The sequence below is a fragment of the Rana temporaria genome, chromosome 1 (assembly GCF_905171775.1).
Source record: "Rana temporaria chromosome 1, aRanTem1.1, whole genome shotgun sequence".
Classification (NCBI taxonomy): domain Eukaryota; kingdom Metazoa; phylum Chordata; class Amphibia; order Anura; family Ranidae; genus Rana; species Rana temporaria.
Window position 1 is genome coordinate 499,137,154 of NC_053489.1, and position 24,146 is coordinate 499,161,299.

Consider the following 24,146-nt stretch of genomic DNA (forward strand, 5'->3'; position numbering starts at 1 on the left):
TACATCACTCTCGGTGTGCTCGCACAGCACGGCCTAATCTGCGCATTTCAAAGCTACCCATCACCAAGAATATATCGGGGCACCGGGTTCTTTGGCGAGAAACAGCCAATCATAGGGGAGCCATAGGGGGGAGCAATCTAGCTGGAGTTTAAGGCTGCAGGACACACACCCACTGCTCGAAGAAGGGGGTGTGGTGACAAATATTTGGATGTGTTGTTTTTTGTCGGAAGACAGGGAGGCTTTTAAACGACTGGCTGCTCCTTGACTGGTCAAACTGAGACAGATGATTTATTCTGCTTTACAGTGTGAGGTAGACTGGTCAATTTATTTTTGAATATTTGGGTTTACAACCACTTTAACAGCATGGCTGGTTGTGAGGTACAGGGGCCTTTTAGATTGTGTCATCCCTACCCCCTTCAAAGGCTAGGAAGCTACCTTCTCATATCATCGCACCTGGAGGACTTGCTTTGCTTGGTGCAAAATGAGGAACTTTCATCATAAAAAGTACTCCATTGGAAAAGTTCTTGTTCTTCCCAAAGTCTGGTCTGGACCAAAATTTGGCCTTGAGTATAATCAAAGGGCAAATCTAAACCTTTGCCATTCTGTTTGAAACTTTTGGCCTCTCGCTCTCTCGTTAAGGCGGCAGCACACATCTTTCTCCCCCGTTTGTTCCCCTGTATCTCCTTGGACTCTCAGTCTGATTCTATATGCTCTTCAGAAGCTGCCCTTTGAGCCTATCGGGCATATTCTCTTGTCTGGCTTTACATGTCAGCTGCTGACCTTATCCTGTAAAGAGCCCTTCTTAGAAGCATCATAGGAATATTTCTCACTACTATCTGGAGGTGGTACGTGTGGTAAGAGTTTTTACCTCTCAGCTACTGACCTTTAAGTAATCGGATTCACTCTTTAGTCTTCCTGAGGGTATCGCCCTTCTCTTTCAAAGCATATTTCTCTAGTCGTCTTCCAGGACAGCCTCTTGAGACCTTGGGCTCCTCCCTCCGGGACAGGAAACACGTACACCCTTTTCTTTAAAGGGCAGTCCTCCAGGTCTCCTCCTCAGTTATTTGTGTTTCCTGCCAGAAGGGAAGGAGCATGTCAGGGACTAAGAACTGCTGGACTTCTCTCTCTGCCTTGGTACCCCTCTGTTCCTAGTCGGAAGAGGAGGTCACCAATTCCTACTGCTGTCCTTAAATGCTCGGGGAGAGCGGGAACCCTTCTGACTGTCACCCCCCCCCCTATCCCCAGTACCTAGACCACGGTTGCGTTGGTATTTCCAGCGGGTACAGCAGCAATGGCGGCGGCGAGTGACGCTGGCTTAGCCATGCTGCTCTGCACTTCATTTCCTCCTTCCGGAGCGGCGCTGAGGGGCGGGGCGGTTGCATTCCACAGGCGGAAGTGCGTCAGAGGAATGAGTCATCAAGGGGCGCCGCCGGATATGGTCCCGTCCATCAACAGGCGCAGCAGAGGAAGAAGGCTTCCGGAGCGGTGTGTAACAAGTGCAGCCGGGACTAATGGAGGAAGCGAGGGCGGCTACAGACTCCGGGTCCACCGGCTCCGGCATCTCCCAGGTAAGGGGGCGAGGCTGTTCTGCCTCACACTGGGGCATTAGGTCTGATTCAGACCACTTTGCTTTCTCCCTCCCTGGGTGGGGAACCTGTTGGTGGAGGGTCTCCCCCGCACTTACTTTTTCTGACTGGAACACAGGGGTGTGTGGTCAGGGGGTTATTCTGACGGACTGTGTTCTGGCTGTGTGTTTATTTTCAGGTCAAAGCTCAGGACAAGACATCGGTCCAAGCCCCAAAGAGAAAGTGTGCTGTGTGTGGGGAGAAATTAGACTCTAACTGGAAAAAGCCTCTATGTGCTGAGTGCATCGCCAGTTTAGTTAAGGATGACTCCACTGCTGAGTGTCATAGGGTTTTGGCATCCGTCAGGGATGAATTAGCATCTACCTTTAGTTCCTTTAGGGGAATGATGGATAGGGTGCAAATGCCGTCCCCCATTTACAAGGCCTCTAGTGCACCATCCTTGGCAGCCACACCCGGGGTGTTTGAGGAAGAGGAGGCAGGCGGGTCCACCCGGTCCCAAGCCTCTGCCCAGGTAGACTCAGCTTCCGGCTCAGAGGTAGAGGAAGATTCCTCCAGGGGGACTAGGTACAAGCTATCTCTGGAAGACGTAGGAGACTTGCTTAATGCTATCTACGAAACCTTAGAGATCCGAGAGGAACCTGTCCAGTTATCGAAGCACGACCAGTTATACCAAGGGTGCGGTGCTCAAAAGACCAAGGTCTTCCCTGTTCACAAGTCGCTGGTAGAAGCTATCTTGCTGGAGTGGGAGCAGCCAGAAAAAAGGCCTTTTTTTGCGGGGAATTTAAAACGGAGATTTCCTTTTGAGGATAACGCATCACAGCCCTGGAACAAGGTCCCAAAACTTGATGCACCCCTGGCCAAGGTTTCCAAAAAAACCGACCTGGCTTTTGATGACCTAGAAAGTCTTAAGGACCCCATGGATAAAAGGGATGAAATCCTACTCAGCATGGGATGCCTCCACTATTGCACTAAAGCCAGCTCTAGCGGCTACGTGCGTGGCTAGAAATTTAGAATGCTGGCTCAATCAGCTTCAGGCTCACATTACAGCCGGTACATCTAGGCAACAGATTTTAAAATCATTTCCGTTGCTCATGAAGGCAGTGGGTTTTCTAGCAGATGCTTCTTCAGAATCTGTGAAGCTGGCGGCTAGATCAGCAGCATTAGTTAACGCGGCCAGAAGGTCAGTCTGGCTAAAGACGTGGACCGGGGACGCTGCATCTAAGCTGAAACTATGCGGCTTGCCGTTTTCAGGGGACCATCTGTTTGGCCCTGGCCTCCAAGAGGCGTTGGAGAGAACGCAGGACAAGAAAAAAGCCTTTCCCGAGAGAAAGAAAAAAGATGGGAACAGATGTTTTTTTCGAGGGTTCAAGCAGAACCAGAAAGATAACGATACCCATCCTAAAAAACACTTGGCAGGCCAGAAGGGACGAGGTAGAGGAGGAATCTTGTTTAACCCTTCTCAGGCTACCTCCAAACCCCAGTGACGCACAGGTCCCTGTAGGGCAGTGTTTCTCAATTCCAGTTCTCAGGCCCCCCCAACAGGTCAGGTTTTCAGGATTTCCATTATTTTGCACAGGTGATTTGATCAGTTTCACTGCCTTAGTAATCACCACAGCCTTTTCATCTGAGGGAAATCCTGAAAACCTGACCTGTTGGGGGGGCCTGAGGACTGGAATTGAGAAACACTGCTGTAGGGGGAAGGTTGGGGGGAGTTCCTCCTACAATGGACACAGTCTACAGTCAGCCCGTTTTTGTTTTAGACATCATAAAAAACGGCTACAGACTAGAATTCCTTTCTCCCCCCCCCCCTCCGGTATTTTTTGGTCACCCAACTCCCCAAGAGATCGGGAGAAAGCGGAGGCCTTAGGCCTCCTTGTGGGAGACCTATTAGACCAGAGAGTCTTAGTGGAGGTTCCCCAAACGGAAATAGGTCAGGGGGTGTATTCACACGTATTCGTGGTGAAAAAACCCTCGGGAAAATACAGACTGATATTAAACTTGCGTCCCCTGAACAGGTTTGTCAGGTACAAGCGCTTCAGAATGGAGTCGATATTTTCAGTGACCAATCTTATCTTTCCAAATTGCTTTATGGCCACGGTGGATCTCAGAGATGCATACTTGCATATCCCGATTCGCCCGGAAAGTAAAAAATTCCTGAGGTTGGCGGTGAAGATGGGGTCAACCATCAAGCATTTCCAGTTCAGGGCCCTCCCCTTCGGACTTTCGTCCTCCCCAAGAATTTTCACCAAAGTGCTAGCAGAGGCCTTGGCACCCCTAGGAATCCAGAGCATCTCAGTGATTCCATACCTGGACGACCTCTTATTCTTAGCCCCGTCAGGTCCTCAACTAGAGAGCGACCTGAAGGTAGCCCTGTCCTTCCTGAGCTCCTTAGGGACGCTGGTCAACAAGGACAAATCACAACTTGTACCTTCCAAAGAAGTCATGTATTTGGGATACAGAATTTCCTCTGTAGAGAGGAAGACTTTTCTTCCACAGGAAAAGTTCCTCAAGTTGGAGCAGGCGATTGCACAGCTTCAAATAAATTGGGAGGCCAGCATCAGGGAAGTGATGAGAGTGTTGGGACTTATGTCAGCCTGTTTCCCGGCGGTGCCCTGGCCAGATTCCACCTACACCCCTTACAGGGGCTTATGCTCAAGCATTGGAATGGCAGGAGGGAGGGATTGGACCTTCCAATGCCTATTCCAAACAGCATCAAGAGAGATCTGTGGTGGTAGCGGTCCAGAAGGAACCTAGAGGGAAGTCTTTCATGGGATCCCCCAGCAGCCCTGGTGCTAACCACCGACGCCAGCAGGAAGGGTTGGGGAGCCCACTTGGAAGAGGTTTGGACCCAGGGACAATGGTCTTCAGAAGTCCTACAGTCATCAAACCAAAAGGCGCTGTTGGCCGTCCTAAGGGCCATACAGACCTTCAAGGGCCGCCTAGTAGGACAGCACCTGCAAGTGAGAACAGACAATGCGGCCACGGTAGCCTACCTAAACAAGCAAGGGGGCACAAGGAGTCCAGCCCTTCAGGCCACGGCGGCGCAAATTCTAAGCTGGGCAGAGAAGAATCTGATATGCCTTTCGGCAGTCCACTTAAAGGGGTCTCTGAACACCGATTTTCTCAGCAGACAACCAGTAAATCACACTACCAGTTCCTAAATTGACACCGGGTGGGAAAAACTCCGGCTGTCCTGGAAGACTCCTAGAAACAGAGTTACCGGTAAGCCTAACTCCGGTTTTTCTATCAGATCTATTACTTTCACACTGTAGCACTTTTTCCACTCTTTTCCAGGACAAGAAAAGCACAGAACTATTCCCAATCAAATGTTATGTAACTGTTCATGATGTGCTATGCAAAATCCTGAATGCTGCAAATTTGATTGTTTTTCAAGATCAGCAAAAAGGCACCTTCCATTGTAAGTCGATGGGAACAAATCAAAAGTGCATCAAAAGCAGATCAGTGTGAAAGAGCTCTTAAGCTGCACACAATTGCATCAAAAGCACATCATTGTGAAAGGGCTCTTAGTGCTTCCTGTTTTTATTAGACATGTGCACACTGAAATATTTTGTTTCGGCATTTCGTTTTTGTCCGAAAAATTTATTTATTTAGTTACTACCGAAATTTTTTTTAATTTATTTTGTTTCGTTACAAAATGCATTTGTCCGAAAATCCGAATTAATTAGGTTGAATCTGTCATTGAAGGCTTATGGTGTCTGTCAAATGTTCTAAGAAGATTCAACGGAGCAGCTAAACTGTATGAGGCCGCAATTGTACATTTACGGTCGAATGTTCTGCCTACAGGCTATAGAAGAATTCTAATGTTGTATGGCACTAGTAATAATTATATTTATAAATCATGAATACTAGTCAACCAACATTCAAATTCCTCTATAGCCTATGGGCTGAGCATTTGACCGGAAATGTACGATTGCAGCGTTTTACAGTTTAGCTGCTTGTCTAATCTTCTTGGCACTTTTGACAGACACCATAAGCGTTCAATGACCGATTCAACGGTTTTTTTTTTTTCCGCTGCTTCGTCGAATCTTCGTCATTCATGACTAGGGCCGAAACAACTAATCGATTAATTTCATAAACGATTAATCGACCAGTAACATAATGGAGTTGAAAAAAAACACTAAAATTAGCCCCCTTTTAATGCAATTATTTGCTCTTTTTGTACTAATTTTAGTGTTTTTTAAACCGCATTATGTTACTAAACATCTCAGGCCTGGGTCACACCTCTGTTTGTTTGTTTTTTTGGCGCTTTTTGCAGAAACACACTACAGTTCATTTACATACATGATCTTTTTCAGCTGCTGTGTATTTGTAAAGTGCAAGGACTTTTTCTTTTTTTTAACGCAAAACGGTGCTATTTTGGTTCAATATATACTTCAATGAAGAAACTGCAAAAAAGCATGTAATGTGTTTTTGCAGCAATTTGTGTTTTTTTAATTGGGCAAAAAAATTTTAAAATGCAAATCGCTGCAAAATTATAATTTTTTTTTAAGGTTATTTAACTGATTAATCGAATGGTCTACTACAACACTATCTCTATATAATGTTGAATCTTTTTCTCTCTGTCGAATTTTTTCTCTATGTAGAATAATCTTGGACTAATCGCGTTAAGGTTAGGCACATTCGACCACAGGTTCAATTGACACAGATTGCTATTGTCAGCTTCATGTCGAATCTCCTATCTATATCGAACTGTTGTAGCAACGAAAATAAAGTATTTTTTTTTTATGTGGGATCTTTCAGATTTCGGATTCTGTGCGTTCGTTTTCGTTTGTTAAAATGATAATATAAATACCCAAAATTCGGACGAAAATGTATTAGGACGAAAACAAATGCACATGTCTAGTTTTGTTCATTAGGAGCAGGGCCCTTTGATCCCTCCTGTATTGAATTGTATTGTAACTGTACTGTCTTCCCTGATGTTGTAAAGCGCTGTGCAAACTGTTGGCGCTATATAAATCCTGTATAATAATAATAATAATAATAATAATAATAATTCGGCACCTGTTTCTCAGATATGCAAGGCTGCCACGCTTTTTTTTTTTTTTTTTAAGTTCTGTAAGGTGGATGTTCAAGCCTCCTCTGCCAGCTTCCAGCTAAAATGCTAAAACCTGTTTCTACACCTGTAAACTTTTCTTTACCAGTTTTTGTTAGTGGTCTGTTGGCATTGTTGTGTTGCCCACCCCTCAGTTGGACTGCTTGTGGATATCCCAGTTATAATGATTTAGAGAAGCCTATGTCCTGTATAGCAGAAGCAGTGAGGGCATGGACTATCTCTGCAATTCTGTTATTACAGCAGCAAGACTGACATTCCACCTCTCCTCTAGCCCATTTTATATCGCCAAAGCATAAATGAAGCCGGCAACTCAATAACTCCTTGGTATTATTCTTTATTTGGCTACATCATATATGCATGATCAATGCTGACATGTTTTGGCTATTTCAGCCTTACTCATAGCAAATGCTATGAGTAAGGCCAGAATAGCCGAAAAATGTCAGCATTGATCCTGCGTATATGATGTAGCCATATAAAGGATAATACCAAGGAGTTATCAAGTTGCCGATTTTGTTTATCCTTTGGATGTTCGAATAGGGGAGTGGAGATTCCCCATCATGAACACAGAATCTTGGCAAGTATTTTTCAGTTGTGCAGTTGATCTTGGGTATCTTTTGCTTGCATTTCATTTGGTGCATCTGGAAAGTATTTACAGCACCTTTTTCCACATTTTGTTATGTTGCTGCCTTATTTCAAAATGGATTAAATTCATTATTTTCCTAAAAATTCTACATACTATATCCCATAATGACAACGTGAAAGAAGTTTGTTTAAAATCTTTGCCAATTTAAATAAAAATAAAAAATCACTTCTCCATAAGTATTCACAGCCTTTGCCATGACACTCAAAATTTAGCTCAGGTGCATCCCGTTTCCACTGATAATCCTGAGATGTTTCTTCAACTTGATTGGAGTCCACCTGTGGTAAATTCAGTTGATTGGACATGATTCGGAAAGGCACATACCTGTCTATATAAGGCCCCACAGTGCATGTCAGAGCACAAAACAAGCCAAGAAGTCCAAGGAATTCTGTAGACCTCTGAGATGGGATTGTATTGAGGCACAGATTTGGGGAAGGGTACAAAAACAATTCTGCAGATTCTGTAAATGGAAGAAGTTTGGAACCACAAGGATTCTTCATAGAGCGGGCTACCCCGGCCAAGCTGACCAAGAACCTGATGGTCACTCTGACAGAGCTCCAGCATTTCCTTATGGGGAGAGGAAAACCTTCCAGAAGAACAACCATCTGTGCAGCACTCTACCAATCAGGCCTGTAAGGCAGAGTGGCCAGGCTGAAGCTACTCCTCAGTGAAAGGCCTGAAGTTTGCCAAAAGGCTCCTGAAGGACTCTCGGACCATGAGAAACAAAATTCTCTGGTCTGATGAAACAAAGATTGAACGCTTTGGCCTGAATGGCAAGTGTCATGTCTGGAGGAAACCAGGCACCACTCATCGCCTAACCAATACCACCCCTACAGTGAAGCATGGTGGTGGCAGCATCATGCTGTGGGGATGTTTTTCTGTGGCAGGAACTGGGGGACTAGTCAAAATCAAAGGCATGATGAATGCAGGAATGTACAGAGACATCCCTGGTGAAGGCTTAACTTCCAACCGGACAACGACCCTAGATAGCCAAGATAACAATATGTAGTCTTTATATGAAGATTGTTGCTTAACTGAATGGTGTGAGGACAAGAGTTTTATCACGGTTACCCATTTAATTTAATGTTGTCTATAGTAGAAACTTCTCTAGCCACTGCTCCATCTCAGCACAGCAGATTTCAAAGCCAGAATCCAATCTAACTTAACCCCTTGTTTTCATGTAAAAGTTAATGTGTTAATACGGTTAACCGTTTATACTCCATTTATGCACAGAAAGGACTTGCTAATCTGTCATGGACCTCTTCTTCAAGATGCACATTTTACTGACTTTCCTTCCTCTTGGGACAGTCAGTGATGTATACAAATTGATTTGCACACTTGTCATGGTAGTGGTGGTGATGAGATGTTGCATGGCACTGTACAAGCCAAGCCAAAACCTTGAAGAATGGTTTCTGTTTTAAAAAGCTTCTTAAAAGCCGAGACTGTTGGCCTGTGTTTGCTGCTAAATAAAAGATTTTTGGTAGTGAATATGAGGCTTTGATTATAAACATGTGCCACTATGTTTTAATGTTCTTTTAATTTCAAACATCAGTGGCTCAGTGGAGCCTGGGTTTATGCTGAGCACACAGAATAGTATATAGAACTAATCCAGTGGTAAGGCCATCTCCTTTGAAGTGTATAGATCTGGTTTGAATCTTCACTGTTTTAGTCCAAGCCACATTGGTGCCCTAGCAGACATACTGGGAAATAACTGTTTGGATCTGAATCCATCCACAAATGCAGGGTTTATTTTTTTAATAATAAAGTAATTACAGCAGACATGCCAAAATTAAGGATAAAGTTATATCTAAGTTTCAGTATTTATAGAAGATACACATTATTGCCAGGGAATTGGAAATACAGAATTCAAATATTGCTTCTGTCCTGAAGTGCTTTCAATCTTGAAGCTTTAGAGAATAGCATCAGTTTCCACCATATTATGGCGATGTACAGTTAACATTTTGTTCCTCTCTAGATAAACATTTAACGGTTTTAATATGTTAAAAATTAAGCTGTAAAACGAGAGGTTTGGTTTGCTTAAGAATTTGGAGCATTTCATGCGGTATGTTATACTCAGTTGGCTTACAACTGGGGCAGTTGGTTTGGGAGGAAGAATGTCTGCATGTGTGTTCAGCAGCAGTGGGTCCAGCTTGGTTGCCAAAGCAATTGCCACTTTTACCAAGTCATTTTGGCACATGATTTCCAGACCTGAATAGTTGTGTAGAAACTAAGTTGCGCACACTAACCCGAAGATTCCATGCACACTCATTTAGCCCCTGAGCATGAGAATCCAGTGTTTTTCCGCATAGGCAGGAGGCCAGTCTTGCTGCCACAGCCTGTGACACACTGGGGGGCTGAAAGGTGCACCAAATGGTGCAAAGTCTACGATACAGGCATTCATTCCTGGAGAAAACTGTCCTACATGTTAAAACTCTGTGAACTGTCTCCTCTCATAATTGTACAAGCTGCTGATTTTCTGTGGAATTCACATATAGATAAAGAGCGGATATGCATACTGGTCCCAAGCTAGTGAGAGTAGTAAGACCAAAAGATCAGCTTAACAGCAAGTCTCTTCTTCGTGACTATAAAAGTTGCCATTGTTAACCTCTCCTTCTAAAAAAAATAATAATAATAATTAAAGAAAATGTGATTGACACTAATGCTTTTTTAGTAGTAGTTTTAATACTGTTTGTGGCCCTAGCTAAAAGATATAGAGATATATATACATACATACACACAGATCAGGATTTCTGAATTTAGTACATAAAAAGTATTTGTAGAGAGATGTCTCCCTCAACTGTGTAATGGATTTACTGGTACCACATTCTTTAGAATCAATACATGTAAAACCAAAAATCCTCAACAACGAGCTGCTAGTGTTGAATTTTAAAGGTACCACACCAAAAATGCATTAAAATTATTAAGCTTTATTTAAAGTCTTCCATAAAAAATGCATGGTCTTTAAAATAGGGCTTGACAACAAAAAAAAATGTAAAAGTGGTGTACTGCATTTGGTATATTGCAAATTGTCAATCCATTGTATGACATTTAATACACCAAATGACAAGATATACTGTCCCAAATATAGTATTCCATAATGGAATCCTGACACATGACGTATAGACATATTCAACGCATTTCACGGTACAAGGCCTGCTTCTTCAGGAAGGAATTACTGTTGTGTGTCTACTGCAAATGCTGGAAATATCTATACACGTATAAAAACATAAATTGCTTCAATGGATGCCACTTCTGAACAGCTGGACCCCCTAATAGCCTTATATAGTCATGTTTGCCAAGAAAGAAGAATACATCCTAGAATAGCTTCTCTGACCAATAGAGATTGAGAGTCAAAAAAGGAGGAATGAAAAAAAGTATAAGAACTTACCTGGATAAATATAAAGATTAACAGTAGTATCTTCATAGGTCTTTCTCCTTTTAAAAATCATCATAATTCCCTAGCAAAAAATGTGCAGGGGGAGATATTATAATGGCGTGTAAAGTTGTAAAAACAATTGACCCATCTCCCTTACTATAGAAGTCATTATTGTATTAATTTTTAGGGCCAAGTAATTCCCATCTACACCCCTACCCATACCCTCCACATTAGGTAGACATCAAAAAGCTGTCCCGAAAATCAAATTCAAATACTGGAATTGGATTGATATAGACCAGATTAATCTAATAATGGGACATATTCAATATCCTGTATATTTCTCCATAAATTATGCCCCCATGGAAAACGATTCAAATGACAAAAGTATATATTTATATCTGATGCAACAAGTAACTGATCCGCCAAAGAAAAAATAGGGATAAAAAGGCTCGCCAAGGAACTTTATTCCTATGCTCATCCAGTGATGTCCTATAGTCTGAGGAGCCCACTGTGATCTATGGTGCCTGTATGAGCCCAATGACTGTGGTTCTGGATGTATCGAAAAAGATGGCGCCTAAAGTGGCATTCCGACGCCACGGTGCATGGGTACGTAGTGAGGTCATCACGCATGTTGCCAGCCATCTCAGAGCCGCCTGATGTCTGGCTTTACTCTAATCTGCAAACCTTTTCTGGGTGGCTTAAGAATTATGGATGGCAGAGACAGCCAGGCAACAAACATATAACAGGGTGAAAAAACTATGTGCATACCCTAATAATTTTTTTTTTTTTTTTTTTTGTGGTTAATATTTTTTTTTTTATGTTCCCATTTATTGAGGATAGGAGTGCTGCAGTATTTTATACTTGTACTAATGTGCTAATTGTTCATTTTACAGCAGGAAATTCTCTATCAGTACCCTATATCCGAAGCCTCGCAGAAGCTGAAGAGTATAAGAGGATTATTTCTAACACTGAGTGATATGCTACAAAATGTGTCTGGATCCCGTATTGTTAGGTAATTTTACAGTCCACGCTAAGCAATCTCTTAATCGTTGTTCTTGGTGTGTTTTTTTTATGGCTGCCTAGACTCAGAAAAGATAACAAAAGATGACCACTCTGTCTGGCCCCTTCATGCAACAGCTTTCACCTGTTCCTTCATATGATGTCCAGCAGGATAAGCCACTAGCACGTGCCCATGGGGGTGCGCAGCGTAGCAATCGCATCTCCGTTCTTGGTAAAGAGTCTTTGACATAGGCGTAGGCTCTTAACCATGTCATCAGCTGCTCTCCTGACAGGGGGGTTCTGCGCTGAAGTGTAGTAGTGTTGTGTTTTTTTTTTTTACCTGGTAAAAATTCCCTCCTCCGAGCCGCCAGACTGCCTGCAGCAGCGGTCTTCTGGGGCTGTGAATAAGCAGGCGAGATCCTGTCATTCGTCTGCTCCTCTTCAAATCACAGAATGTACATTGTGGGACACTAATGGTGCCAGTTCTGAGAATGGCTTAGAGCAGGGGTCTCCAAACTTTCTAAACAAAGGGCCAGTTTACTGTCCTTCAGACTTCACGAGGGCCAGACAGTGGTCAGTGAAAAGGTTCCAACATTGGGAAAAAATAATGCCAGTTGTTTGTTTCAATGAGGGTAACTGTGCCTCACCATTGGTGTCATTGAGCCTCATTGTTGGTGTCATTGTGAGAAATCGTGCTCTATCGTTGGTATAATTGAAATGAATTGTGCCCCATCACTGATGTCATTGGGCTCCATTGTTTGTGTCATTGGGAGAAACTATTGTTGGTGTCATTGGGAGAAATTGAACCCAATTGTTGGTGCCGTTGGGAGGAATTGTGCTTCATCGTTGCTGTCATTGCAAGGAATTTTACCCCATCATTGGTATAATGGAGAGGAATCGGTTGATGAAATAGTATCCCAAGGGCCGGATAAAAGCAAGCAAAGGGCCGCATGTGGCCCCTGGGCCGCAGTTTGGAGACCACTGGCTTAGAGGGCACATTTTTTTCCAGTAGCAGCAGCTGCTGTTTAATCTCACAGCACCAAACGATCCTGCTCCAGGACAGTATCTGACAGGTATAAAGGAAATACTACAGGAAAGTTATTTTTACCAGAAGAAGTCAGGCCCTTTTCACACTACAAAATAAATCCGTTTTAATAATCCGTATTAAAATCCGTCAGATAATGTTAAAAAACGGAAGTTATACGTCCTTTATAAAATATCATTAAAGTCTATGGGATTTTTTTATGTTCCGTAAAGATCCGTAATAGTCCGTTATAACGTACGGACGTTAGTTATAACGGAATATGTGACGGGTCTTGCACTATTTTTTGTCCATTTTTTGTCCGTTGCAAGTAACGGATATATTAACGTCCGTTATATTTTAACATTGAAGTCTATGGCGCACGGACGTTAGTAAATGTCTCCGTAAATGTCCGTTATGTTAACGGACGTTAATTTTACTGAGCATGCTCAGTAAAGACTTCTGGAGCTGGACTTCAAGAAAGGGTGAAATGGTTTTTATTAACGGAAGTTAGAAAGGAATGATATAACGGATGTATACGGATAAACATTATCCGTTTTCAATAAAGGAAGAATGGTAAAATATTTATCCGTATGTATCCGTTATTAAATCCGTTAATAAACGTCCGTTAATAGGTGTAATACGGATATTATAAAACGGACATACAATCCATAGTGTGAAAGAAGCCTCACCTGCAGGTAATGTCATATACACACAATTAAACATAACTAATGTGTTTGGTGCTGTATCTTAATTTTTTTTAAAACCCACACTAAACTCCAGCTTTAATATAGCTCTGTTAAAGTGGTTGTAAACTTCAATCTTTGACTTGTACCTATAACAAGGCTTACCTATAGGTACTGTAAATATCTCCTAAGCATGCATAGTTTAGGAGATATTTACTGTACTTGCAGCCGATGACATCATGGGTGCATGCGCTCTGAAGGAACGGCCACCCGGGCTATTCCTTCAGAATCCTGTGCCGTAAAGGGCGACTCGCCTGCGTGGGAGTGACGTCATCGCGGCTCCAGGCCAGTCAAACAGTCCGTGGACACAGAAGGAAGATGGGCGGCCTCCAGCGATGACGGCGCATGGCTGGAAGGCTTTGTTTTCAGGAAAGTTTTACATAATGTGCTAGTATGCGATTCATACTAGCATATTATGGCTTTACCTTGCAGGTGAGGAAAAAAAAGGGAACCCATCGGTTCACAACCGCTTTAAGTACTGTTACACTACCATGTGTTAAAGGGAACTCTGATAGTAGCTTTGTTGTGTTTTGCAAAACCCCCCAGCTAATTGTAATTTGCCTTAAATCTGGTGCACATGTGCCGAATATCAGCTGGTTAAACAGAAACTGGTGGACATTCATCCTGTGTGTAAATCCGCCTGTCTGAAAGAAGCCAGATGAATGGGCATGTTTCAAAACCATCATACAATCAGCGCTTGCAGCTTATGGCTACGAGCACTGACCAGTATGTTCGGGGGGGGGGAGCAGTCCCCATGTCGGACCACAATCGCACAGCGGGGGAGATCGCTGTAATGTCACTTAGCACAGCGAACGCCTCCATTTTTTTTTATTTGTTATTGGGCTGAACAAAAGAAAACTCACTGTGTGTACCAGGCTTAATGATGACCTGGCACTGCAATCTTCCTAAGCAGCACAGCAGATTTAAACTGTGACTTGGCATATGCTTTAATAAACTATGAACAGCACATTTAAAGACTGACTCCAGGAAACTTGAAAATTCTCCTTTGCAGTGGGGCTGCAAGTGTTATCTGCTGGGGATGCTGAGGATCAGGTAAGTAGAAAGTGCTTTTACTCACCCCTACAGTAAACTGTGCCCTCACTCAGTAGTGGACTGACCATTAGGGCTCTCGGGCACTGCCCGAGGGCCCCATGCCACTAGGGGGCCCCCATCAGGGTTGCCAGGCTCAATAAAACCAGGGACAGTATATAAAAATCTGTGTTTTTTTTTTTATCTTTTTCTACATCTGTCTCTGATATGTCTGAAACCAACATGCTTTTGATGTGAAAATCCAGAGATTTTAACTGCCCTGCTTCTGCACTGCCTCCTGGCATGGTGGCCATCTGTAAGCCCGGGAGCCCCATAGTCTTCTACAGGGCCGGCGCTAGGCATAGGCAAGTCAGGCGGCTGACTAGAGCGCCAGGGTAGGGGAGCGGCAAAATCCGGATCCCCAGCCACTCGCTGGGGATCCGGATCATTAAAATACCTCCTGGACCTTAATTTCTAAAAATCATGCCTTATGGCGCCAGCCGCCAAGCTGGGGGGGTTGCGCCTGTGGAGACATCCCCCTCACTATCACTACGCTATTCCCCACCTGCAGTGCCGCCCGTAGCAGCGGCAGTGAGATGAGGGGAGAGAGCCGGAACAGGACAGCAGCTGGCCGGACGGGTCGGTGGAAGTTGAAGCGGCCAGTGCAGGAGGCGAGATAGTGACCAGATATCCCCCGATTTTTTTTCCCCCCCGCTTTTGTCCCCGGATTGCAGGCAGGGGCCGCGGGGTCTAACTCCATTCTGCGGTCACTGATTTTCTGCCCCTGCAGTGCTGATTCAGCCCCGATCCCACCGAGCGGCGCACAGCTGATTGCACACATAGCTGTGCTGGCCACTCTGTTGAATGAATGGAAGGAAGGGGAGGAGGCGGGTCCCAGCCTGACACTCGTGGAGGAGCGTTCAGAGACCACACTGCTACACCCGACTGTTGTCTGCAGCCTGCAGAGTGATTACACACGATGAGAGAGAAGGGGGGGTTTACAGTATAGAGAGTGGGAGTTATAGTATACAGGGAGGGGGGGGAGTTATAGTATACAGGGAGGGGGGGAGTTATAGTATACAGGGAGGGGGGGAGTTATAGTATACAGGGAGGGGGGGAGTTATAGTATACAGGGAGGGGGAGAGTTATAGTATACAGAGGGGGAGGAGTTATAGTATACAGAGGGGGAGGGGGGAGTTATAGTATACAGGGAGGGGGGGAGTTATAGTATACAGGGAGGGGGTACAGTATATACAGAGAGAGAGGGTACAGTATATACAGAGAGAGAGTACAGTATATACAGAGAGAGAGAGAGAGAGTACATTATATACAGAGAGAGAGAGGGGACACAGTATATACAGAGAGAGAGAGGGGACACAGTATATACAGAGAGAGAGAGGGGACACAGTATATACAGAGAGAGAGAGGGGGTACAGTATATACAGAGAGAGAGAGGGGACACAGTATATACAGAGAGAGATGGGGGGAGATGCAGTATATAGAGAAATATATAATTATGTATAATATCAATAAATACGATAGAAAAAATAATTTTCAATGCATCTTCTTAACATTTGGTAGTCCTATCCCCAAAAATTCTAAGAAATATATATTTTTTATCTCATGGGCAACATATGAGAAAAAATGTATATATCATACAATCATTCCATAAACACACACCACATACCTATGATTTGAGGGGGAAAAAAAATGTCCCCAGATTTAATTTAAAAAATCTGGTCACCTTACCCTAATGACCCTGTTCAGCACTGATTCCCCCTGCTGATATTTCACCAAAGCTTCTAAAAAATTTTAAAAAATAATACAAAATATAAATAAAATTGTAAAAAAATACAAAAATTAAATAATAAAAGAAAAAAAAACTACTAACACTTTCCACTACCCTACTAAATTGTAAAATTATTACATTTATTTAGAGTGTGTGTGTGTATATGTATGTGTGTGTGTGTGTGTGTGTGTGTGTGTGTGTGTGTATGTAATATATAATATATATAATATATACATATACACACACACACGAGTGTTTGCGTTTTGAGGTGCACACCCTAATGCATTAGGCTGCGCATACCTATGAAGCCCTGCATGCAAGTCCGGGCTTGCCGCGATGACCGATCCCCTCCTTCGGGTCGGGGATCTGTAGTGAGAAGAGGAGACAGATGGGCAGCAACGCCGCTGTGGCTCAGGTATATTAGTGGAAGCACAGGCAGGACGCTCAGTGCTGCAGCCTGCACCCACTCACAAATTAAAAAAATGTACAGAGGGGGAACTGGTTTGTGTGTGGGGGGGGGGGCAGAGTGGGAACTGGTGGGGGGGCAGAGGTATGCAGGGGGGTACAGTGGGAACTGGTGTGTGTGTGGGGGAGGACAGATGTGTGTGTGTGGGGGGGGGTACATAATGGTAACTGGTGTGGGGGGGGCAGATGTACAGGGGGGTACAGTGTGGGGGGGAGACAGGTGTGGGGGGGGGTACAGAGTGGGAACTGGGGGGGCAGAGTGGAAACTGGTGTGGGGGGCAGATGTGCAGGGGGTACAGAGTGGGAACTGGTGTGGGGGGGGGGAGACAGATGTGTGGGGGAAACATATGTGCAGGGAGGTACAGAGTGGGAACTGGTGTGTATGTGGGGGGGGGAGATGTGCAGGGGGGTACGGACGGGGAGCGAATGGCGTGCGCGCACGGGGGGGGGGGGTGTCAAAATGAGGCTTCGCCTAGGGTGTCAAAAATCCTTGCACCAGCCCTGGTCTTCTATTGCCCGGGGGGCCCCATGAGTTGTCAGTCCACCCCTGCCCTCACTGCAAGGGATTTGATCTAAACCCAAAAACATACGTATTCTTTTGGCAGCTTACCTCTCCTTAGATGTTGTGGCTGAATTCGTTTTTACTTTTTTATGTTAATATAATTTTTCTCCTAGCAGAGAAAATGCCTGTTGATCTTGCCAGAAATGTAGTGCCCTTGTTGCTTCCTGTGAGTGTAAAAGAAAGCTTAAAATTGTATCTTTATTGTGTAACGTACCAGCCCCTCTTACATAGTTACATAGTTGGTAAGGTTGAAAAAAAACAACCCGTGTGTGTGCACTTTTATATCAATATTACGTTGCATCCTCCTGTATGTTGTGTTCATTTAGGTGCCTATCTAATAGTTTTTTGAAATTATTGATGCTCCCTGCTGAAACCACTGCTTGTGGAAGAGAATTCCACATTATTGCCGCTTTTAACGTAAAGAACCCTTTAACCACTTAAGGACCGCCTCCTGCACATTTACGTCGGCAGAATGGCACGGCTGGGCACAGGCACGTACCTGTCCGTCCCCTTTAAGTGCCCAGCCGTGGGTCGCGCGCCCGCAACCCGGTCCGAAGCTCCATGACCACGGCCCCGTAAACACACCTTCCCCGTTCTTCACAGTGGCAATGTCACTGATCGTCTGTTCCCTGATATAGGGAAAGGAGATCAGTGATGTCACACGTCCAGCCCCGCCCCCCTACAGTTAGAAACACATATGAGGTCACACATAACCCCTACTGCGCCCCCTAGTGGTTAACTCCTAAACTGCAATTGTCATTTTCACAGTAAACAATGCATTTTTATAGCAATTTTTGCTGTGAAAATGACTGGTCCCAAAAATGTGTCAAAATTGTCCGATGTGTCCGCCTTAATGCCGCAGTTACGAAAAAAAACGCTGATCGCCGCCATTAGTAGTAAAAAAAAAAATATTAATAAAAATGCCATAAAACTATCCCCTATTTTGTAAACGCTATAAATTTAGCGGAAACCAATCATTAAACGCTTATTGGGATTTTTTTTTTACCAAAAATATGTACAAGAATACGTATCGGCCTAAACTGAGGGGAAAAAACTATTTTTTTTATATCTTTTTTTTTGGTGGTATTTATTATAGCAAAAAGTAAAAAATATTGGTTTTTTTTTTTCCAAAATTGTCGCTCATTTTTTGTTTATAGCAGAAAGAAAACCTCTCAAATAGCTTAGCTTAGAGTGCCTGATGGTTGGCAGTTTAAAATTCTAGACATTGTTCTTAACCTTTTTTTACCCTAATTTGTTTATTTTAGCTCATCTCTCATTTTAAACAAGCAACTGGTTCATGTTTCATATTGGAAAGAGTCTGATCGTTTATTTCTGATTTCGCTTCCAGCAGAGAGGTAAGAATCAAATTTTGAACATTTAGTAATTCTGTAACATTCGTTAGACTGGTATTCTAATTTAACAGATTGCTTTTGTGGTATTTTATATATCACAGGGATGAGTAAATGTGTATGATATTCGGAAGCCACGCAGTCCAGTCTGCAAGCATGTATGGGGCAGCACATGTGCAGCTTTTGACAGCATCAGGGAAGACTCAGCTGATTAGTTATGACTACAATTGACAAAACCTAGTATTTACTTTTGTATCAAAATGTAGAAGGCTACCCAATATCAAACCACATTCTCAATATTCCATGCCTACTTTATAACATGTACATATTAAATACTAGTACTGGATAGACCCATCGGTTTTCATCTGTTAAACACAGCACAACTCATGTATGTTTTTTATATATTTTTTTGCATTGCTTCTGGACATTTACAGTGGTTGTAAAAAAAATGTTTTATTTTTTTACATAGTATACCCTCATATAAATTGTACTTGCCTCAATCCATGGCATTTAGTATGGCTCCTGACAGCTTTCTCTAACACCAGGCTATGCCTAGGTGACAACCCTCCAGCACACAGCAGGTGATTGACAGCCTCAGATGTGCATGTTTCCCAAAGACTGTGTAGATGGGTGTGTGTACATTTGTATCTGTGTGTTCTGTGTATCTGGCTGCATTGTAGTGAGGACAGGGAAAATAGAGAGCAGTTCTCATCTAGCAGTAACTAGCATAGTTTCAGTGCAGAAAAATGCCAATCAGTGCTTTAGTGTGAAGGGGCCCTCACTCAGCTAATGTGATCCCAGTGCTGACCGAGAAAAGGGAAACAAGGTTGCTGTGCAAGCACCTGATGTGCTCCTTATCAACCAATATTGGCATCGGTTGTTAGGCTGCTGGCAGCTGGCCCCCATAAAGCCCAAGATTTGTAATGCTGCAGAATAAAAATGTGTGGCTCTGTGTAACAAAAAAGCAGACTTGATCCACCCACTAGCTTGTTTACAGTTGGGCAATTTGGGGCAATTTTTACCACGCCACCCCTAAAGAATCCACACAGCACCACAGTTGAAACAGGCTGCCTTAAGATAGCTTTACACTAGTATAATTTTTTGTTTTGAAAGTTCTTGTTTTAAGAATGTGTTCGTTTTGTTTTTCCAATCATTAGTGGGTTCATATTGGCATTCATTTTTGACCTCAGTGACAAGTAAATTCAAAGGAGCAGGTTGGAAAATTAATTTCTAATTGTGAATCGTGTTTTTTTTCGTTCAGGAAATAACATTTTGATTTTGAAATGAATATAAAAAGCAACCAAAATTTGATATTTTTGAACTACATTTGTCCGGTCATCAGATGTATAAAGAATTGTTGTACAAATGCTTGTTATGGCTTGTTGTAGTGGAATGATAATGAAAGTAAACTACTCACTTAACTTTGTTTTTCAGAGTCTCTCTTCTACAATTGAAAAACATGACTGAAGATCTGGTTAGAACGTTAAAGTTCATGTTTAGCTCTTTGGATAGGTAGGTGGACATGGTGTTCTAACGGAAGGGGTTGTTTTTACTTAGATTTGTCAGATAAAAAGAAACTGCATATTGTAATGCTAAATACGCTAAGAATGAGTTTAATTACAAAGGCAGTTCTTTGTGTCTCCTACAGTGTTTTTGTGTATGCATGTCCAGATGGATTTTTCATCTTGAATTTCCCTTTTCCCATTCCAGTATGATTTTCGTTTTTTTGATTCAGGCTTTCATTTGTTTTACAGGGCTTTCTGTCAGGCGGAAAATGTGCCTCGTCTTGATCATTTCTTTAGCCTGGTTTTCCAGCGAGCGGTCAGACTGTCCATTTTAAATGCAAATCCAGGCCATGGGCCTCAGTATTATGACGCCTGCAGTGCCCACATTGTGGAGAACCTTCCGGGGGTGCGATGGTTGTCCTTACCTGAAGATGTCAAGGTTATTTATTTTTGTGTTTTTCATTGAGGTTAACATATTTGATGTAAACGTTTTCCGCAAACTGAAGTATAATTCCCAGAAGTGACAGAAACCTGCAGAGAAGCACATTCCTTGCACTTGCTCCTGTTGCAAGCTCCCTACTTTAGTGTTTTTTTAGAAAGAGCCTATAGAACTGAACAAGCTGTGTTATCTCTGATATTGATGCTGCTTAGTTTGATTCTATTTGGAGCCTATGGACCTGCACCAAGTCACCTTGCCACTTACATTTACCTCCCACTCGCCACTAGTTCTTTGTTCAAACACTTGAAATTCTGATATTTTTCTATGTTCTGTGTGCATGTTGTCCTATCATGCCTTCTTCTTTTTTTTTTTTTTTTTTCAATACCCTCATTGTCACATTAAAGCAGAACTTCACCTAGGGGTATTGTTATCTGCCACTTGTCCTCAGTGCCACCACCTTCAATTATTTGGCACATGAGCAGATCTTTAATACCCTGGCAGAGAACCATGGCCATCTGCTGCATGCGGGGCAACTCTGTGCATGCATGGACACACTGCGCTGAGGTCTGGCAGCTCTCCTTCTGGGGTTGTAATTTGTTTGCACATGCACGGAAATGCCTTCATGCACGCACAGATGTAATGTGGGTCTTTACCAGATCCTGGGGAGGTGCTACACATCTGAGCACACGCAAAATCTCACAGTTGTGCTTTGTGCCCTGCATTAAAGAAATGGAAAATCCTAGGAGGCAGCCGGACACAATATAATTTTGGCCTAGGCTAGAAAGCGGGAATGCTGCAGTGCAGCACAAAAGGCACTAAACCTTTTTGTTTGTAAGGGAACATCCAACTTTTGTTTACCAGGGAGAGGTGAGGAACAAATAAATAATTTAAAAAGTAAATAAAAATTTATGACGGAAGTTCCACTTTAATTTGAGTGACATTATTGTAACTTTATTTTTACTAAGTTAGCTTGACAAACTAATATACAGTACATATACAAAACATTACCTACATTCTTACCAAACGCACCAAAATAAGGACATATTTTACAAGATATTCTACAGATATTGTGCAGTGTTTAAGTGAGTGTGTGTGTGTGAATGTATGTATATTTATTTATTTATTATGTGAAATTGGACACAATTTTGTATTGCAAATGCATGCTATTATTTTTATGCACATTTCCTGTATATTTTAATAAAATCCAGTAGTAAGTGCACATTAACCACTTAACAACCGCCGCACGCCTATATACGTCCGCACAATGGCACGGACAGGCACAAGGGCGTATATATACGCCCTTGCCTTCTAGCGGGTGGGGGGTCCGATCGGGACCCCCTCCGCTGCGTGCGGCGGGCGGATTCCCTCGGGGAGCGATCCGGGACGACGGCGCGGCTATTCGTTTATAGCCGCTCCGTCGCGATCGCTCCCCGGAGCTGAAGAACGGGGAGAGCCGTATGTAAACACGGCTTCCCCGTGCTTCACTGTGGCGGCGCATCGATCGCGTCATTCCCTTTATAGGGAAGACACGATCGATGACGTCATTCCTACAGCCACACCCCCCTACAGTTGTAAACACACACACAGTGATCCTTAACTCCTACAGCGCCCCCTGTGTTTAACTCCCAAACTGCAACTGTCATTTTCACAACAAACCATGCAATTTAAATGCATTTTTTGCTGTGAAAATGACAATGGTCCCAAAAATGTGTCAAAATTGTCCGAAGTGTCCGCCATAATGTCGCAGTCACGAAAAAAATCACTGATCGCCGCCAATAGTAGTAAAAAAAAAAAAATATATGAAAATGCAATAAAACTATCCCCTATTTTGTAAACACTATAAATCTTGCGCAAACCAATCGATAAACGCTTATTGCGATTTTTTTTTACCAAAAATAGGTAGAAGAATACGTATCGGCCTAAACTGAGGAAAAAAAAAAAATGTTATATATGTTTTTGGGGGATTTTTATTATAGCAAAAAGTAAAAAATATTGAATTTTTTTCAAAATTGTCGCTCTATTTTTGTTTATAGCGCAAAAAATAAAAACCGCAGAGGTGATCAAATACCACCAAAAGAAAGCTCTATTTGTGGGGAAAAAAGGACGCCAATTTTGTTTGGGAGCCACGTCGCACGACCGCGCAATTGTCTGTCTGTTAAAGCGACGCAGTACCGAATCGCAAAACCTGGCCTGGGCATTTAGCTGCAAAATGGTCCGGGGCTTAAGCGGTTAAAAGTGCATCCATAGGCACTACAGACTGGTAAGCTAACATTGGTATGAATTCACCCACCCTGAGAAGTTGTGAAGTCAAGGGTTTAGACCGTATACTGATCTGCATTTTTGTGTTTCTTCTGGCCATACACTGATCGGAATTTATTAATTTGTCATTCATTTAGTTGACTGTTAAAGAGACATGGTGGAATATTTTCAGACGATCAGCGGCTGCAGCTACCAATCAGTGTATTCTGACAGGGGTTAGTGCCACTGTCAGAATATAATGTCCCGTGGGGGGAGATTCCTCCATCCACCTTGCTTGTGTGGCTGGAGGAGTCAGGTTTTTTTATTCAGCCCATTTTATGGCCAGCAATAATTTGTGTGCACTCCAACGGACTACATGCAGGCACACTTGTGGCCACGGTAAATTTTTAAATGGCTACCTGAGCCCCGTAGGCATAGATGGATGGATGTTCCAGGGAGTGTGCACACCAAGATGACAGAATATGATCCTGTACTGTGTGAAAATGCAGTGTCGCTTCAGCACATCTTCCCCAAAATACAAACCACCAGATTTAACACTATTAAATTATAAATACATTTTCCTTCACAGCAAGTGGTGCTGGAACAATACTTTAAGGAATGGTGCCACTAGTTGATGTCAGTCACAACGCATATTCCCACAAAAAGCCCAGAATGCATACATTTATATATAATAAAAAACAAACAATAAAACACAACAGATAAGTATATAATTAATAAGTTTCCTTTTCGAGTATATAATAATCTCAGAGGGAAAATAGAGATTATTTTCTCCATCACAATTGGTGCCTCTCCACCTTTAACTGGAAATGTATAGTCCGTGTGCATCCAACTCCCTCAAACCATGCAGATGACCAGATTTTTTTGGACCCCATAAGTTAAGAGGTCATACAGCATTTTACTGCTGAATGTGTCCAAGCTTTCACAGGATCTGATTCAAATCCCTTTCCACAGAAAGTCTCCTGCACACTCTCCCTTCTCATTGAAATACATTCCAAAACGCCAGTATAGTGCTCAGCAGGAAATAAGGAGTACTCCAATCATGTAGGTCAATAAGATTTAATGTAGGAAAAACAATTGAAAACATCACTTCTCCCCATAACAATCCAGCATGCTTAGCGTCTGACATCATACAAGTTGACTCCAGCCAATGCGTTTCAGTCAGTAGACCATCATCAGGAGCTGGATCATGGCCTGTTAGCTGAAATGGCTTGTGAGGTGTTGGCTTGTGTGTGTTGGTTTTTCTATAATTATTATTAATTCATGCCTATTTTTGGGTTATGAATTGTGACTAATAAAATTTAGCACCA

General features: G+C 43.0%; 1 protein-coding gene across 1 annotated transcript in view; it reads left to right on the forward strand.

The window, feature by feature from the left end:
- The window catches only part of INTU (inturned planar cell polarity protein), a 100,678-nt gene that overhangs the window by 48,592 nt on the left and 27,940 nt on the right, over positions 1-24,146 (forward strand). The window contains exons 5-8 of the mRNA XM_040330672.1: positions 11,570-11,688; positions 18,553-18,642; positions 20,071-20,148; positions 20,391-20,580. Of these exons, the coding sequence (XP_040186606.1) occupies positions 11,570-11,688; positions 18,553-18,642; positions 20,071-20,148; positions 20,391-20,580 (477 nt within the window). The remainder of the gene's footprint in view (positions 1-11,569; positions 11,689-18,552; positions 18,643-20,070; positions 20,149-20,390; positions 20,581-24,146) is intronic.